Source organism: Phragmites australis, chromosome 10 (assembly GCF_958298935.1).
Source record: "Phragmites australis chromosome 10, lpPhrAust1.1, whole genome shotgun sequence".
Lineage (NCBI taxonomy): Eukaryota > Viridiplantae > Streptophyta > Magnoliopsida > Poales > Poaceae > Phragmites > Phragmites australis.
The window spans coordinates 3,195,643-3,212,245 of NC_084930.1; the positions used below are offsets into that span (position 1 = coordinate 3,195,643).

At 41.8% G+C, this 16,603-nt stretch overlaps 2 protein-coding genes across 6 annotated transcripts; one reads left to right on the forward strand and one right to left on the reverse strand.

Moving 5' to 3' along the window:
* Nucleotides 1-784: 784 nt before the first annotated feature.
* LOC133883494 (pentatricopeptide repeat-containing protein At5g65560-like) lies at nt 785-5,218 on the reverse strand. 5 transcript variants are annotated; one of them, XM_062322837.1, is made up of 5 exons: nt 2,003-5,218; nt 1,549-1,763; nt 1,250-1,403; nt 1,116-1,181; nt 785-1,013 (listed from the first exon to the last, which is right to left on the reverse strand). In XM_062322837.1, exon 1 carries the CDS (start codon nt 5,118-5,120, stop codon nt 2,151-2,153), a length of 2,970 nt encoding a protein of 989 aa, XP_062178821.1. In that variant the 5' UTR covers nt 5,121-5,218; the 3' UTR covers nt 785-1,013; nt 1,116-1,181; nt 1,250-1,403; nt 1,549-1,763; nt 2,003-2,150. The 5 variants fall into 5 exon arrangements, with proteins under 5 accessions (XP_062178821.1, XP_062178822.1, XP_062178820.1 ...); XM_062322838.1 differs by having other exon boundaries at nt 1,116-1,186; XM_062322836.1 differs by having other exon boundaries at nt 1,116-1,403; nt 1,621-1,763.
* A 2,402-nt stretch (nt 5,219-7,620) lies between these two features.
* Nucleotides 7,621-16,320, forward strand: LOC133931418 (probable cadmium/zinc-transporting ATPase HMA1, chloroplastic). Its single transcript, XM_062378291.1, has 13 exons — nt 7,621-8,398; nt 8,987-9,137; nt 9,225-9,409; nt 9,613-9,759; nt 9,994-10,189; nt 10,387-10,499; nt 10,831-11,072; nt 12,092-12,197; nt 12,828-12,992; nt 13,816-14,032; nt 14,652-14,839; nt 14,935-15,021; nt 15,967-16,320. The coding sequence occupies exons 1-13, from the start codon at nt 7,637-7,639 to the stop codon at nt 16,144-16,146; spliced, it is 2,739 nt and encodes a 912-aa protein (XP_062234275.1). The 5' UTR covers nt 7,621-7,636; the 3' UTR covers nt 16,147-16,320.
* Nucleotides 16,321-16,603: the final 283 nt, after the last annotated feature.

Sequence of the window (16,603 nt, forward strand, 5' to 3'; positions counted from 1 at the left end):
TTATGCAATAAAATTCCGTAACGTCTGAAACATTCAATTTGAACGTCTGAAACATTGAAGATGCGAAAATATAGGAATTAACTTGAATGGATAATTTTTTATCCGAATATGTACACAAGAGATTTCGGAATGCAAAATTCTCAAAAAATTTCTGCAACAAATTTTCATAACGTCTGAAACATTGAAGATATATAGGAATTAATTCGAATGGATAGTTTTTTCGGATCCGAATCTATACGTAAGAGATTCCTGGGATGCAACATACAGAAATAACTACGGCAACAAATTTTCATAACGTCTGAAATATTAAATTTAAATGTCTGAAATATTAAAGATGCGAAAATATTTTTAGACCGATCCAATAATACTATGGACTGAGTGAACCGTCTGTCCGATGCATCAGATATACGAAGGGGAGCATTTCCGTTTGCAGATGCAAATAAGAAATTTTTGCCTTGTGTTCGTGTGCATATCCAAAATATACAATTGTACTTCAACCCCCTTGCTCCAATGTGTCTCCGCCGCAGGAAGAAGTATCTGGCTCGTGCAACCAAGGGTAAGTACTCCCTCTGACCACAAATATATGACTTCGGACAAGGTCCGATCAAACTTTTGAAACTGTTATCATCTATTACTTTTTGAAATATTTAGTTTCAAAATATGATATGTGTGCATTTGTCTTAAAAAATGCTTTTATAATTTCATAAACTTATCATATTATATAAATAAATTCTAGTTAAAAATAGTGGGTAAAAATACGCATTGAAGACCTTACCATATACAAAACATCAAGAATTTTTTACTGGTTGGAGTATAACATATGGCAGCAAAACCACAATTTGGAGTTATCAATACATGGGCAGTAATGTTGAGAAAAATGCTAATAAACAAGTGTATCTATGTTCCTTTTTTATACATTGAATCTAGGTGCCTATGCAACATTTCTTCCAAGTCTCGTTCTCTCAAATTGATCGGGTTTTTGAACCATTTCTCAGTGCTTTCATGAGACGGTCCTACAGGAAAAAAAATGCACTGTTGTAAAAGACAATATGGCAGTTAAACCACTGACGTGGCAATTAAAGTAATGCAAAGGGAAAGACTGGCAGATATATTACCCTAAAAGCAATTCATAAACTCCTAGACCATTCAGCAGCTGTGCTGAGTTTCTTGTTCCTGTGGACCTGAGCTACAGTTGGAGCAATAAATACCAACAGAGTTGAAGATGGAAGGCAGTAGACAACAGACTCACCATAGCTCGTATGCTGAAAAGACTAGCTTCTAAATATTGACAATACGAAGCCATCCAAGTTGACCCAGAACACACCGTTCAATGTAGAAATAAAATGGTCACTGGGTTTCTACACACTTCCCTGACGAGAAGCCTGAGTGCAAAGGTGAAGCATCTGCAGGAAAAGAATGATGGAGCATCAGATTTGACAAGAAAACAGGGAAGCTAAATGTTAAGACAATCTGCAAGCTTCTTATGCTTTCTAGATCATCACCTCAATGCATAGCAAAGCAAGTTAGAAATTGATAAGAAGTACATACAGAATGATGAGAAGTGCCTCTCGTTTGACTAGGACTTCATACGAAAATCTTTGCTACTGAGAAAACAGTCACCTTGTCAAACATGTCTCGGGATAATGCTGATCAAATGCCATCCTAACTGTGTGCTGATTGTCTCAAGCCAATTTCCCAAAATGTAATGTTCTATGTAGCTTGCATTTGCACCTCACTACTATCCACATTGCAGATATCCATTCCTGGCAAAGAAGAAAAATAAAAAATAAAATCACTTTTCTTTGGGCAAACTCCAAAACATGCAGGCAAGAGTTTCCTTATTCCAAAGAGAAAACATAGGTGGTCAAATGCACCTGTGAACCAGAGAGAGAGAGAGAGAGAGAGAGAGAGAGAGACTGAATTATGCCATTTCAGGCAATAAAGCATTTTGATAAAATGTGGAGGGATCAACATTCTCTACATGATTTGTGGGGACACTTACCATTTGATCGGAAGTCCTAGATGAAATGAGCTGCTTTCAAAACGTTGAGCTTGGGCTCATAACAAGCATGCAATTTATTCAATTGCTCACCAAGGAAAAGAATGGCCAATGATAAATTACCATTTATTTGCATGGAAAGATATGTCACTTAGGCAACTTTTCCTCTGAGTTCACTAACCGCACTGGCAGATGCCTCATGCATGTTTTTAGTCACCATAGCATATGTCCCAGGATTAATGCGACAGTGTCTATTCTCCATTCTGGACAGCAACTGGGAACAAATATCGACATGGCCAGCTTTGAGCAAACCGTCATTTAGAATTTTCCATGCAACTTCATCATGATTATAGTCCATTCCAAGCAAGTCACAGAATAGTGATTCAGCCTTGTCAAAGTCTCCCTCATCGCAGAGGCCTATAATAAGATACTGGTAGGACTCGAGATGAGGCTGAAACCCGCATTCTATCATGTCGCTTACAAATGATAAGACCTTTTTAAAGAACTTGGTATCACAGCAGCACTTGATAAGCATTGTGTATATCTCTTCATTGGGAGATATACCTTTCCCACACATATGATCAAGAAGCACACATGCTTCCTCAAGACGCATTGCTTTGCAAAATCCTGCAATGATAGAACTGTATGTCACTATTGTGGGACTTAAACCATGCTGCACCATCCTTTCAAAAAGCTGCCAAACTGTGTCCAACTCTATCAAGTTCCACAAGCCGGAAGTGTCTACATAATGAACATTAACCAAATTACTTTTTAGGAAATGCTTGAGCAAAATACAATAGGTCCACGAATTTGGCTCACATGATGCATCCATCATGCGCTTCAGAGTAGAAAATGCACGGTCAATGTATCCCATATGTCCACAACCATCAATGAATACATTATAGGTCACCACATCAGGTTGAACACCTTCTCTTTCCATGTCCACAATCAGGTTCTCAGCCTCCTCTATTCGACCTTCCTTGCAGTATGAGTTAATGAATACAGTATATGTGGTTGCACTAGGCTTATGTCCTGACGAAATCATTTCATTGAACATCCTTTTAGCATGGTCATGCTTCCCTTCTCTGATCATTTCATCGATGAGTATTGTATAGGCAACAATGTTACACTTGATTCCCCTAAGTATCATCTGATCCAGTATCGGCAAAGCTTCCTGCAGTTTTTTTTGTTTACATAAAGCGTGCAACAGTACACTATATGTGTACGAATCTGGTTTACAGCCCTCATTGACCATCTTCTCTACGAGGGCCGCAGCAAAGTCTGTATTGCCTGCCTTGCTAAAACCATCGATTAAAGACGTATATGTTACCTTTGTTAGGGCTACTCCTTTCCTGACAAGAAAAGAATAAGCTTCTTCAGTTCTTCCTGACTTGCATAGCGCATCAGTTAATACATTGTATGCTTGCTCATCAGGTGTCAAGCCATTCTGCTCCATCATTTCAAATAACCTGAAAGCATTATCAAAATCATGATTGTTGCACTGGCCTTGAATCAGAGTAGTATAGGTGATAACACCAGCAGTTATTCCATCCTCTTGCATTTTAGTTATTAAAGCCATTGCCTTGTGAAGCTTTTGATCCTGAATTAACCCATACATCAAAGAGTTGTATGTCCAGGCATTTGGATAGCAACCTTCATTTTCCATCAGTTTGAAGACCTCTAGTGCAGCATCAACCCTCCCACTCTTGCAATAGCCATCAATTATAGAAGTGTAGATGACGACATTAGGAACTAAACCATTTACTGAAATCTCATTTAACGTCTCTTTAGCCTCTTTTAACCTATCCTTCTTGATGAGGCTATTGATCAACATTCCATATGCCTGTAAATCAAGTTTGCACTTGCTCGACTTCATGATATTCTTTACCCTGAGTGCATCATCGATCCTTTCAGCCTTGCAATACCCATTGATCAAGTTAGTGAATGTAACAACTGTTGGTTTGAAGCCTCTCGCAATAGCACTACTGAACAATTCTTCAGCTTCGTCTGTCTTCCCATCGCAGAGGCCATGAATCAAACTGTTGTATGTCCAATCATCTGGGTCACACAGATTTCTTTCCATCAGCTCCTTGATCCCCAATGCATCTTTTGCTCTTCCCGATTTACAATACCCATCAATCATTGCATTATATGTCCAAACACTTGGAACCACTCCTCTCCGAGGCATTTCATCAAGCAACACCCTGGCGTCATGACACCTACCCTCCTTACAAAGACCGTTTATCAAGAATGTATATGTGTGTGGATTTGGGAAGCACCCATCCTGCTGCATCATGAACAGAAGCACAAGTGCCTCCCATACACGCCGCGCTTCACAGAGCCCCTGAATCAAAATGGTGTAGGAGTACTCATTTCTCACGCAACCCATCAGTGGCATCATCAGGAATAGCCAGCAAGCCTTCCTCAAGTCACCCGCTCGGCGGTACCCCATCACCAATACATTACATGTAAATGTATCTGGCTTCATCCCAGACTCCCTCAACAGCCGGAAATATCGATGCGCCGTGGTGAGACAACCCTCCTTGCCGTACGCCTTGATCATGGTGTTGTAAGTCACTGTGTCTGGCAACAGTCCATCCCGCACGAGCTGCGAGTACACCTTCCCCATATACTCCGTCATGTCAAATCGCGACAGTGACCTGAGCGCAAAGTTATAGCACTTTGGGGACAGCGCCAGGTGCGCGCCACCCGTTCGACGGATTGCCTCAATGGCGTCAACGGACGCGCGCATGTCCTCCGCGGAGTCGGAGCACTTGATCATGGAGACCACGAGCTTCTCATAGTTGGCGGGAGAGCGGTGGCGGGCGAGGAGATGGAGCAGCGCGGCGTGGGAGGAGGCGGTGTGGCGGAACCCGGGGCGGCGGGCGACCCACTCGAAGAAAGCGAGCGCGGTGGCGGGGTCGGGAGGGGCGGCGCCGGTGGAGGCGCGGAAGAGGTCGGCGACATGCGCGGCGGTGACGGAGGGGGCCAGGCGCTTGTAGGCGCGGCCCTTGTTCCAGCGGCGCGTGGAGAGAATGCGGCCGAGCTCGGCGACGACGTCGGGGGTGGAGGTGGAGGCAGCGGCGGCGGAAGGATGGGGGAGGGGCGGGAGGCGGCGCATGGTGTCCGCGGGGTTTAGGGTTTTGCGGCGGCGGAGGAGGGGTGGGGGTTCAGCCGCGCGCCGGCGCGGAGGCGGAGGCGGAGGCCATGCAGTTTCGGTCTGTTTGCTGCATCCGACCCTACATATACTGAAATTTTCATCCCCTCATGCATTTCATACACAAGTCTGCTTGATTATCTTTACGGTGGATAGAGTTTACGTGAGTTATTTTAGTTATATGACACGTTTAAATTCTGCTTCATTCATATTTAAATTAGGTGAATGTAGATTATATAAGCTATGATGTCAATAGAACTTATTGTATTTGCTTATACAGATAATCAAATACCTTCATAGATTCACTATATCTATCATTACATTCACTCATGCAACCAACTAAATACTCTTTTTAAGAGCTATATAACTCCCACAGCCTGCTTCCACTTAGTCAAGCTATACCGTACAACTCCTCTTTTATAATCAAACCCACCTTTTTATGTGTGATTTGTTGTTTGCATAGACCATATACGTAGATTGAGTGAAAGCATATTTGTTAAAAAGAAGAGCGTTTGTTTGTTTATATTTGTTTGGATAGACTAATTTAAGTTTTTATTTAGTTAACTGAATCTAAAATCGTATGAATGGATGTAAGATATGAGATTCTGATAATTGTTTGAATGAAAGTGATTTTATAATACTGATAAGTAAACTTGTCTGCATAAAAGAATACAATAACATACATCCTTAAACTAGACTACAAATATATATTTACATCTACCAGATTAAATTAAAACGGTACATACAAATAACTAAACACACTTCTTATTAAAATTATACGCACATATCAAACCAGAATACATTCCAACATAGAACCAATCATCACCCCGTTTTGACTTCCCCCGCTGAGTGCGGCACCGGAGGCGTCTTCCGAAGAAATGCTTACTCCAAGGAAACGTGTGATTACACAATACGTTTTTACCCTCCAAAGGCGTAACTCGTAAGACAAACTTGTTTAGCAAGCATGACCATTTTGCTCATCAGCTTCATTTCGTTCCCTTTCCGATTCCTTTCCCCGTTCTCATTCCCTTTATTTCCTCTCATCTCCAACAGCTTCCCTTCGAGGGGAATCACGAAGGGAAAGGAGAGAGAATCCCGGTCTGGAGGGAATGACCCTGGGAATCCCTTCGCGACGGGAACCGTGAAGGGAAACCGTTGGAGCGCTGAAGGGAACGAAAATCCCATCGTGAAAGGATTCTGGACCCTGAAGGGAAACCGTTGGACACAGTCTAAGGCCATCTTCAACCAGAGCGTTTTCCCCATCGTAAAATACTGTGCCGAGGTAGATGCTGATCGAGAGGCTTCGTAAAGCACTCCAACAGAGTCATTTTCAACTTCTATAGGATTGCAGACGCAAAGGAATGGTTGCAAAATTGCGGATGGATGAAGGATGCCGTATCATTGTAGCTAGAGACTGACGTGTAGGTCCGAAGGGAGGAGAAGAGTAATGGAAGATAGGAAATAGGGTATTTATTGGAGATAAAAAAATAGAGGATACTGTAAAAGTGTTAGGAGAATCTGTAATAGTATTATAGAGGATAAAGTTTTAGGATATTTGTTGAAAATGGTCTAAGAAAGCGGTTCTTTTGTGCTATGGAAGAAAGATCTTGTTGTCTTGACACAATGCTCACTTCGGTTGCAAACTTGCAACTTGCAGATATGAGTCCTCTAAGCTATGGCTGCAAATTATTTTGTAGTCCAAATGCTAATGCAGTTAGATGCCATGGTAGAATATTATAAAACTCTAAAGCATCTACATCCATAACTTGTTTTAACATTTTCACATAATTTCTACGAAGAGGGTTATTGAAAATATATTATATCAGAGACAAAGTGATGTACCTCATATTGCATAGAAAGTTGTGACACGCTGTGGTGTGGAAGTTGCAAGTCCTTGCTTCCCGTTGAGCATATGGTTACTCGAAAATGCACTTTTTCCCTGAAAAAAAACATAAAAATGCTGTATTCATTATCTCACTACACAAGTATCTTCCGATTCTAAATACAAGTCGATATAAGCTTTTCTCTAATACACCAAATATAAATCCATCTGCAATGTAATTTTTTGCATTATTCTTTCACGTCTACTCTTAAATACACTAATCTTGTCACCAATTTTATTAATAATTGATGAGTAATAGAATTATTGTACCCATCGTTTTAATTCTTCTTTTTAATAGTGGGACTTATTTCCACAATATCTGGGCGCTAACCGGTTGGCAAGGATGACGCTCATACGGCGCGAGCGTACGAGTCAGTCTGCATTTGAGTCCGAGCACTCGCACAGGTATGCACAGAGCGAACACGTACGGAGCGGTCTCGCTCAACCCCGCCTCCAAAGGAGACAGTGGAAATGGATTCTATTGTTAAAAAAATTATTTTAATTCTCATGCTTTAATTTAATCTACTTATTATTAATTTTGGGATCGGAGGGAGTGATGTACAAATTACAAAATCAAGCCGGAATAGGTAGCAAAATCATGCGCGGCACGATGATGCGACTCGGTGACACGGTGACGACACGAGCGAAGCCCGGCCGGGCCCCCGCCCTCGGCCGTCATCGCCATCGCCTGGCTCGCAGGCCTCCCGTCCTCCACACGCCCGCCTGCAAAAGTCCAACCCGTGGTGGCCTGGTGGACCAGTCCTCCCCTCCTCAGCTCACCACCACCAGTCCACCACCACCAGGGCAGCAACCGCCTCGCCGACGCGATCTCCCTCCCCTCCCCACCCCCCAGCCTCCGCCGCCGCGGCGCGCGATGCAATTCCTCATCGCCTCCGCCTCGGTCTCCTCGCCGGTGCCACCGTCCGCGCACCTCCTCCGCCTCTCGAGGCCCCTGCCCTTCCCGCACCTCCGCCGCCGCTGCTCCCTGCCCAAACCCCTCACCTTCACCCCCAGACCGCCGCTCTTACTCGCCTCGCGCCGCTCCCTGCCCGTCATCCCACGTGCCCACGGCGGCCACGGCCACGGCCACGGCCACCACCACCACCACCACCATCATCAACACCACGGCCATGACCACCACGGGCACGGGCACGGGGGAGCCGGGGGCGCGGTGGTCATGCGGGTAGCGAGGGCGATCGGGTGGGCCGACGTCGCCGACGCGCTGAGGGAGCATCTCCAGGTCTGCTGCATCTCCCTCGGACTGCTCCTGATCGCCGCCGCCTGCCCGCACGTCGCGCCCCTCAACTCGGTCAGGCGCCTGCAGGCCGCCCTCGTCGCCGTCGCGTTCCCTCTCGTCGGGGTAATGCATACCGACTCTGCTCCTTTGTTACTTTCGACCTTCGAGCCCAGTATCAAGTGTAGCCACTAACTAGGAGCAGTTGAAGTTGCTACGCTAATATATGTTCGCAGAGTTTTCACTTTCGGAGGAACTAGTTAGTGTTTGTAGTGTCATTTCTATATCGTAGTATTTTCAATGCTGATTGATTGGTAAGTAAATTAGAGCAAGAGATTGGGGTTTCAGTGATAACTAAGCACAGTAGCACACTCCAAGGATTTCATCATTCGAAAAAAACTTTTGGCATAAGCTTTCATGACATTGGGTGTCATTGGGAATTTTGCTCTAAAAGTTCACAGAGGGAAGCTGCTATTTGGGTGACATCACAGAACTTTAAGATTCCTGTCCAAGCTTAAAATTAATCAGTGGTGAGGTTGAGGTTTCAATTAAAGATTCTCGGCAGCTGTGATGACAACTGCATCAATATAAAATGAAATTCATTGAACATGAAACTATGCTTTGCTCTGTAGCAAGTAAGAATAGGAAGAATTTATTGTTTTGAGGTTGCTTGCCAACGGCATACTTGTTTGACATTTCTTTCTTATTTTCTAGGTGTCTGCAGCGCTTGATGCTCTTGTAAATATTGCTGATGGAAGAATAAATATCCATGTCCTCATGGCTCTTGCAGCATTTGCTTCTATATTTATGGGAAACTCATTGGAGGGTGGCCTGCTTCTTGCAATGTTTAACTTGGCTCATATCGGTACATTTCTTTGATAACCTCTGAAAATCCCATGTGTTAGCTCCTGTTGGGTAGTTATTAAAAGCTTTCTGTTCTTATTTCTTACAGCCGAAGAGTACTTTACAAGTAAGTCAATGATTGATGTGAGGGAACTGAAGGAAAATCATCCGGAATTTGCACTGTTGTTAGAAACAAGTGGAGAAGAATCAGTACAGTTCTCAAGTTTAAGTTACACCAAAGTTCCTGTGCATGATCTTGAAGTGGGTTCTCATATTTTGGTCAGAGCTGGCGAGGTATGTTATATTTTGTATAGATATTCAGTTCTTGTATCTCCTAGTTTTGTTTCCATTTCAAAGCTTCTTCATTCATTCTCACTTGTTGTTTCTAACTGAGCATTGGTCCATCTTATCTTTTTTTTTACCTTCATGTTGATGCTATTCTTCTTCTAGATGTTTCGAAATTTATCTCATTTTGGTGCAGTTCTTTTGTTCATTAGGCTGTGCCTGTTGATGGAGAAGTCTACCAAGGTTCATCAACTGTCACAATTGAACACCTAACTGGTGAAACGAAACCTCTAGAAAGGACGGTGGGGGATGCCATACCGGGTGGTGCCAGAAACTTGGAGGGAATGATGATTGTAAAGGTTTGCCTTTTTTCCTTCAATGAAGAGGCCTGTTTCAACTTTCTTTGATGAAGAGAAGGAAACCTAGTTAACTTTATAGATTGGACAAAGCTTTAATTTTAATGGTTAGTAGTTACTAGCAACAAATCTACTATGCTTTTCGCAAGTACATTATGTTTGCTTTCTCTTCCAGAGTGTTGCCTTGCCAGCTTGCAAGATAATTATTTGTGCATTTGTTCACTACCTTTGTTCTAGGTGACAAAGTCATGGGAGGACTCAACAGTCAACAGAATTGTCCAGTTGACTGCAGAAGGCCAGCTAAACAAGCCAAAGTTGCAAAGATGGCTTGATGAGTTTGGAGAGCACTATAGCAGAGTTGTTGTGGCCCTGTCTTTGGTTGTTGCACTGTTGGGACCGTTCCTCTTTAAGTGGCCCTTTTTTGGTAACTCTGGTAATCCTCTATTGTCACACTGCTGTATTGGTCCTTTGACAAATATAACATATTAGGTACTTCTGTGATAGTTGTACATGCAAATATGCAATATGCTTTGGAAAACTGAGCACTGATGATTTTGATTTGCCAATTTATATTGATTTGATGCACTTAGCTCTAGGATTTAAATTTATATGCTCTGACATTTTCTTTAGTTTGTAGGGGTTCAATTTACCGTGGATTAGGACTTATGGTGGCTGCATCTCCCTGTGCATTGGCCGTAGCTCCATTAGCATATGCAACTGCAATCAGTTCTCTTGCTAGTAAGGTACTGTTTGAATGTTTCAGTTGTTCGAGCTCTTCATTCAGTGTGATACAACGCTTTCTTAGCTTCTGATTTTCATGAAAGCATATAGCATTTTAATTGTATTACACACAAGTGTTGGTAGAGACCACTGTATATTAATATGAATCCTTTGTTCGAAATGACTAGTACTGCTACTGCACCTATGGAGTTCCTCCTGGAATTAATGGGAGATAGCACCATAGCATAGCAGTTTTACTTTCTTTCACATACCATCACCTATTCCTCAGATGATCTGCTCCAAATTTCTTCTGGTATAGTGAACCGATCAACCTTTTCTTTTGGTCTTCTGTAGGGAATTTTGTTGAAAGGTGGTCATGTCTTAGATGCTCTTGCTGCTTGTCAGTCTATTGCTTTTGACAAGACAGGCACATTAACAACTGGGAAGCTTAGGTGCAAAGCAATCGAGCCCATTCATGGGCATTTGGGTGTCACAAATGGTCTTAGTGATCCTTCTTGCTGCATTCCAAACTGTGAAAGTGAAGCTCTAGCTGTTGCTGCAGCTATGGAGAAAGGAACAACCCATCCTATTGGAAGGTAGTGAATTTGATTACATTCCCAAAGCCTGTTTATTTGTTTTATTATTTTCATGCACTCTCATAAACTAGACCCGTCCAACCCTTGGGCTCGCTAGGCATGGCTTGATCTAAATCCCTTGGGCCAAGTGTATTGATTTATACTATATCAGTGCTAAGTTTATTATAGTCAAACCCAAGAGAAGACTGTTCACCAGAATATTCACTGGGCAGTGCTTGGTCAAAGAACAAAGCTGCTAGCCCATTTGTACTTACAATGTATCAGCAGACGCTACAGTAAACAACCATTTCTGGTTCTAAGTTGACTACAGTAATCCATTCTGCATGGTAATTAACCAATGTTCGTCTGTTATCTATTATTACACTGTAAAAAGATGTTTGATATCCGGTTCCTTTTTTGGTTTGCTCCAGATGATGACACTGAGTTTACTAGCATAGTGACATGTGGTTCTTTCCTCTAGCCTTGTTAGAGGACATGGAAATCCTTACTAGTGGAGGAGAGCCGATTTGGCTCTCCCTCAAGCAAGGAAACCCTTACTCACCCTAAAAGCAAGGTTTTTACAGTTTTGCATTATTCATCGTTCGTAACTAGGGTGGTGTTCTTATACACTGGTTTTCCTATCTTTTCCTCATTACAGGAAAGACGTTAGGCCTTCCAAAGATTTGGGTTTGCTTATTTAGTAGCTGCATCAGTTGGCTCATTGTGTTTGCATTTGATGCTTGAATTTCTATTTCACACATTTCCATAAGGCACTAGTGGCTGTCTTGTAATGGATCAGCATGGGTCGTAGTTGACATGAATTGCACTATGAGCTTATGTGTGCCTATTCAGCTCTGAAGCTAAAAAGAACTCTTGCCCTTTACCTTGGTATGGAATTTCATGTCTTCTTTTCTACTATTTTAAGCATGAATTGAGGCCTTCAATGTATAAATTCTATTATTCATTTTCTCTTGTGTGTACTTAATTTTTGTAGAATAATCTATGGCAGACAATTGAAATACAGTTTGCACAATTCACAGGGCTGTTTTAGATCACTCTGTTGGAAAGGAGCTCCCAATGGTTGCTGTAGAAAGTTTTGAATGCTTACCTGGTATGGGAGTTGCTGCTACTTTGAGTGGTATAAAGGTACGTGGAAATTAGATACTCCCTCCGGTTTCAAATAGACATTGTTTAAGAATGTGTGCAGTCAAACTTTAGAAACCTTGACCGCTAATATACATGAAAGTATTAAGGTTTGTCTCATGAAAATGATATTAGTAAATTTGACATGAAAAATATGCTCAAATGGTTATGTTTTGAATAACTTTTAATAACAAATGCTTAGAAAAGTAGTGGTCATAGACATGTATTGGAAACAGTGTCGATGTCCAAAACAACAAGTAGAAAGGATCTGAGGAAGTAATATTTTTCTACCAGCAAATCGTCTTGAATTTGTTAGATATATCAGAGAAGGATTTTCGGTTGTTTTGCTTACCTTTTGTTAGATATGATTCAGGTGTTTTACTGAAAAATGCTGTTGGTCTTTAGTATATGCTGAAGGCCACACATATTTCATCCAATGGTTATAGTTGTTATCAAGTAGTTCATATATTGTCCACATTTGACACAGACCTAGGCCCTACCTTTTCGTAACGCAGTGGGGGTGTGCTTATTAACAACTAGAATGAGTATTTTGTGTTGTTTGATCAGTATGAAGTAACGGGAAGAGTCAGACCTTTAGATGTTAGCTTGACACCTCATGCATTTGCATTACAGGCAAAAAACAACGAAAATGAGCTAGCTAAGGCATCTATTGGTTCTGTGGAATATATTTCTTCGCTGTACAGATCTAGTGGTGAATCTGAGCAAATAAAAGAAGCTGCAAAAAGTTCTGCATATGGACCCGAATTTGTCCAGGCTGCTCTATCTGTTGATAAAAAGGTAAAGCACAAAACGTTTCTCTCTCTCCCACCCCTATTTTCACAGTACCACGGGAAGGTTTCTAGGCCTATAGCCCGCAGACCATAACAATGTAGTGCCGTACTGTTGTACTCAAGTTTGAACGCCTGTTTGGTGCATGGAACAGGGATAGACATACTGTTAAATAATACACCCTTCCAAGATCCACTTTATGCAAAAGCCAATTGTAATTAATTCAACTAATGCAGTTGGAAGCAAGGTGGAGATGGACAATTTTTCTATGTAAAATGTAAATGGGATTTTGTTTATGTAAAACGTATTGGACAATGTATTTTTGTTCCGGCCTTTCATGGATTAAGTGACGTACTGTACAACAGTCCCATCTATCCATCGCACAAGTCAGGAACCACAAACACCACCGAAATGGCCATCTGGCGTTTGGTCCATCTGGCATGGCCTATTGGTCTGTCTGTTCTGAAACTTGGTCAGGTCTTTTGCTCTCTTATAACCCAAATATCTGAATCTGATGCTTGATTTGGACTGGTTTGGACACTATAGCCTTATAGAGTTCTAATTAGAACCTTTGAGCTTGATCTTCCTTAAGTGAGGCTGACCTTAGCTTGCATTGCAAAGTCAAAATATGTCTGTACCTTGTTCAGCCTTATCAGAAAGAAAACTCCACCAGGGTATTTATCAAGTTGCACTTCCTCTCATGGTTCTGCCAATTTCTTCTGCAGTTGGCAAATAGTACATACATTTGAATCTATTATCACCATATGAGCCTTAGGTTTTCTAAGAACTAGTTTCCAGTGTATTATTTATCAGCTGATTGAACATTTTTCAGGTAACCCTTTTCCACTTTGAGGATGAACCGCGGTCTGGTGTTTGTGAAGTTATATCTACCTTACGAGAAAAGGCTAAACTTCGCATCATGATGCTTACTGGAGATCATGAATCAAGTGCCCTGAGAGTTGCTAAAGCTGTCTGTATTGACGAAGTTCACTACTCTTTAAAGCCAGAGGACAAGTTGAATAAAGTAAAAGCAGTTTCAAGGGAGGGAGGTACTTCAGTGTGATATGCATATCAAATATGAACTATATGATTATATCAGGATTTTAAATTTACATATATTATCTAATTATTCGCTCATCTAGATTAAACCCCGTCACTTAATAACAATGGTTGCTTTCTACTTATCTTTTACCTCCTTCCACACCACATGACTTGATCTAATAATCTCGATAGTTGTTTCTTAATTTTCACCTCCTTCGATGCTATCAGCTCAACCGCATGACTGGGTTATTTTTGCAATTGAAACTATAACATAGCAGCTAAAACATCATACCTTTTGTCCATAACTAAACATTCCTCCTATACAGCTAAGTTGTTTATTTGGAACATTCTATGTTTTTTTTTTGTTGCGTCGGACCTTATTTTTGTTGCATCTATTTTGGCGCTGTTTGTACACTGATCTTTATTCCTTCGTAATATAATGACAGACATCTCTCCTGCTGGTTCGAGAAAAAAAAATCTATGCTTTTATTACTCTAATGTGCATCATTGAAACTTGCTCTTGAAGCTGTATGATTACTATTTATTGTATTCACTTTTTTCGTTGTTGGAGGGGGAGTTCCTTTCCCCTGGAGATTATTCATTATGTATGTTTGTATTGGTTTCTAGGTGGAGGTTTAATAATGGTCGGTGATGGTATAAATGATGCGCCAGCTCTTGCAGCTGCAACAGTCGGAATCGTTCTAGCCCAACGTGCCAGTGCAACAGCAGTGGCTGTTGCAGATGTTCTGTTGTTGCAGGATAATATCTGTGGGGTGCCATTCTGCATTGCTAAGGCTCGCCAAACAACTTCATTGGTATAGTCTTTTGTTCGTTTCAAGTGCTTCTGTGTCACACTTCAGCTTTAGATGCATTGTTACCATATCTTACACTTTGAGGTTCATTCGTACAGGTCAAGCAAAGTGTAGCTCTGGCCTTAACTTGTATCGTTTTTGCTGCACTTCCTTCTGTCCTGGGATTTCTTCCTCTTTGGTTGACGGTAAGTTCCTTGTCATGACTTGGTGATGCACCTATGCTAGTATAGCTAGAAAATTTGACAATTGGTCGAGTGACCTGAGCCCTAACAGTTCTCTGTGGCATATTATGAATTAAACTGTAGAGCTGGAATAAATGCAATCTTGCAGCTAGACATTGATAGCCCAACAGTGTGGCTCTTGACTTTCTTCCCGATGACAAGATTTCAGTTCGCACCTATTGGTGGGCTATTCGTGTAGATTGAATGCGTTGTCTCTATCCTCACAAAAAAAGGCAATTTCGTATCGACGGTGCTACTTTGCTTTTACTGGATAAGTGCCACCACTATTGTTGTTATCATGTGAAGCAAGCCAGTAAAGCTACCTCTGCAGATTAATTGATAGATTGAGTTGAATAATGGAAATCAGATAACCAGATTTTGAAGGAATTAGCCTGCATTTGTCAGCCATATATGTTTAAATCCCTTGATTTTCAAGTTTTTGTGATAAACTTCTGCACAATAGCTACATGTTTACTGTACCTGATTCATTATTATGGGCACAATGAAATAGTGGTAAACTTCTGCACATCATGTTTACCGGTCCTGATTCAACATTATGGTCATAGCGCAATTTCAATATGATCTATCATATGTGTTTAGTGTGAGTAGACCGCCAGTTGGTGTCAGTGGGTTTAGTTCTTCCAAATCTGCTCATCTACTCGCTCCAAGTCTCCAACTCAAGGGAGTTTTGCAATAGAGATGATACAACTCAAATTAAGAGTCGCGTGACTCATCAGGTCTAGTATATGGCTAAAGATGATTCGTAGGAACTATTTACCTAATGAGATGTAAAACATGGAGCTTGGGGTTACTTGCAAGTCACCTGTGCTTGCCCTCTGAAGCTCCACGGTATATGATTCATTTTTTTGTATTTTTTATTGTTGTTTCTAAATTTGGTCTGAATTTCAGGTACTTCTTCATGAAGGAGGAACCCTTCTAGTGTGCTTGAACTCGATACGAGCCTTGAACGCCCCGACATGGTCTTTGGTAGATGACATCCGACAACTTGTTGAGGGCCTAAGAAACTATCTCTCAACGAAGTTGAACGGCTCTTCCTCAAACTATGTAGCAAATACTGTTCCCTTGTAGATAGCATGTACAACAACAGTTCCTTTCTTACCTTGTTTGTGTGGTACCATTGGAATTTAGGTGAGGGGTTCTTACTAATTTTTGTAGGCTGTACTCTTATCACCACCATGTAAAGAAATTTGCCTTCATATCGAGTTGAAAGTCAAAACAGTGCTGGACGCCCTGTTATGATAAGGCGTAGGAGCAAGGCTTGTTTGGCCAGTTCGTTAATAAGAATCCAGCTGCTATACCCGTACCCGTGTGAGAACAGGGAAGTCTAATCGCCTCTTGCTTGCAGGAGCTATGTTCGGTCAGCATCTGCTGCGGAAGTACAAGAGAACTGTGGCAGGGTTTGGAACACGGGAGTCTTTTAACTCCAGAGAAGATTATTCTTCTCCAAAAGTTGCAACGTAGGCTAAAGATACCAGTCGCATTTGTTCAAACGGCCGAAGCGTCCGCCGTCGATCCCGGCAGAAGA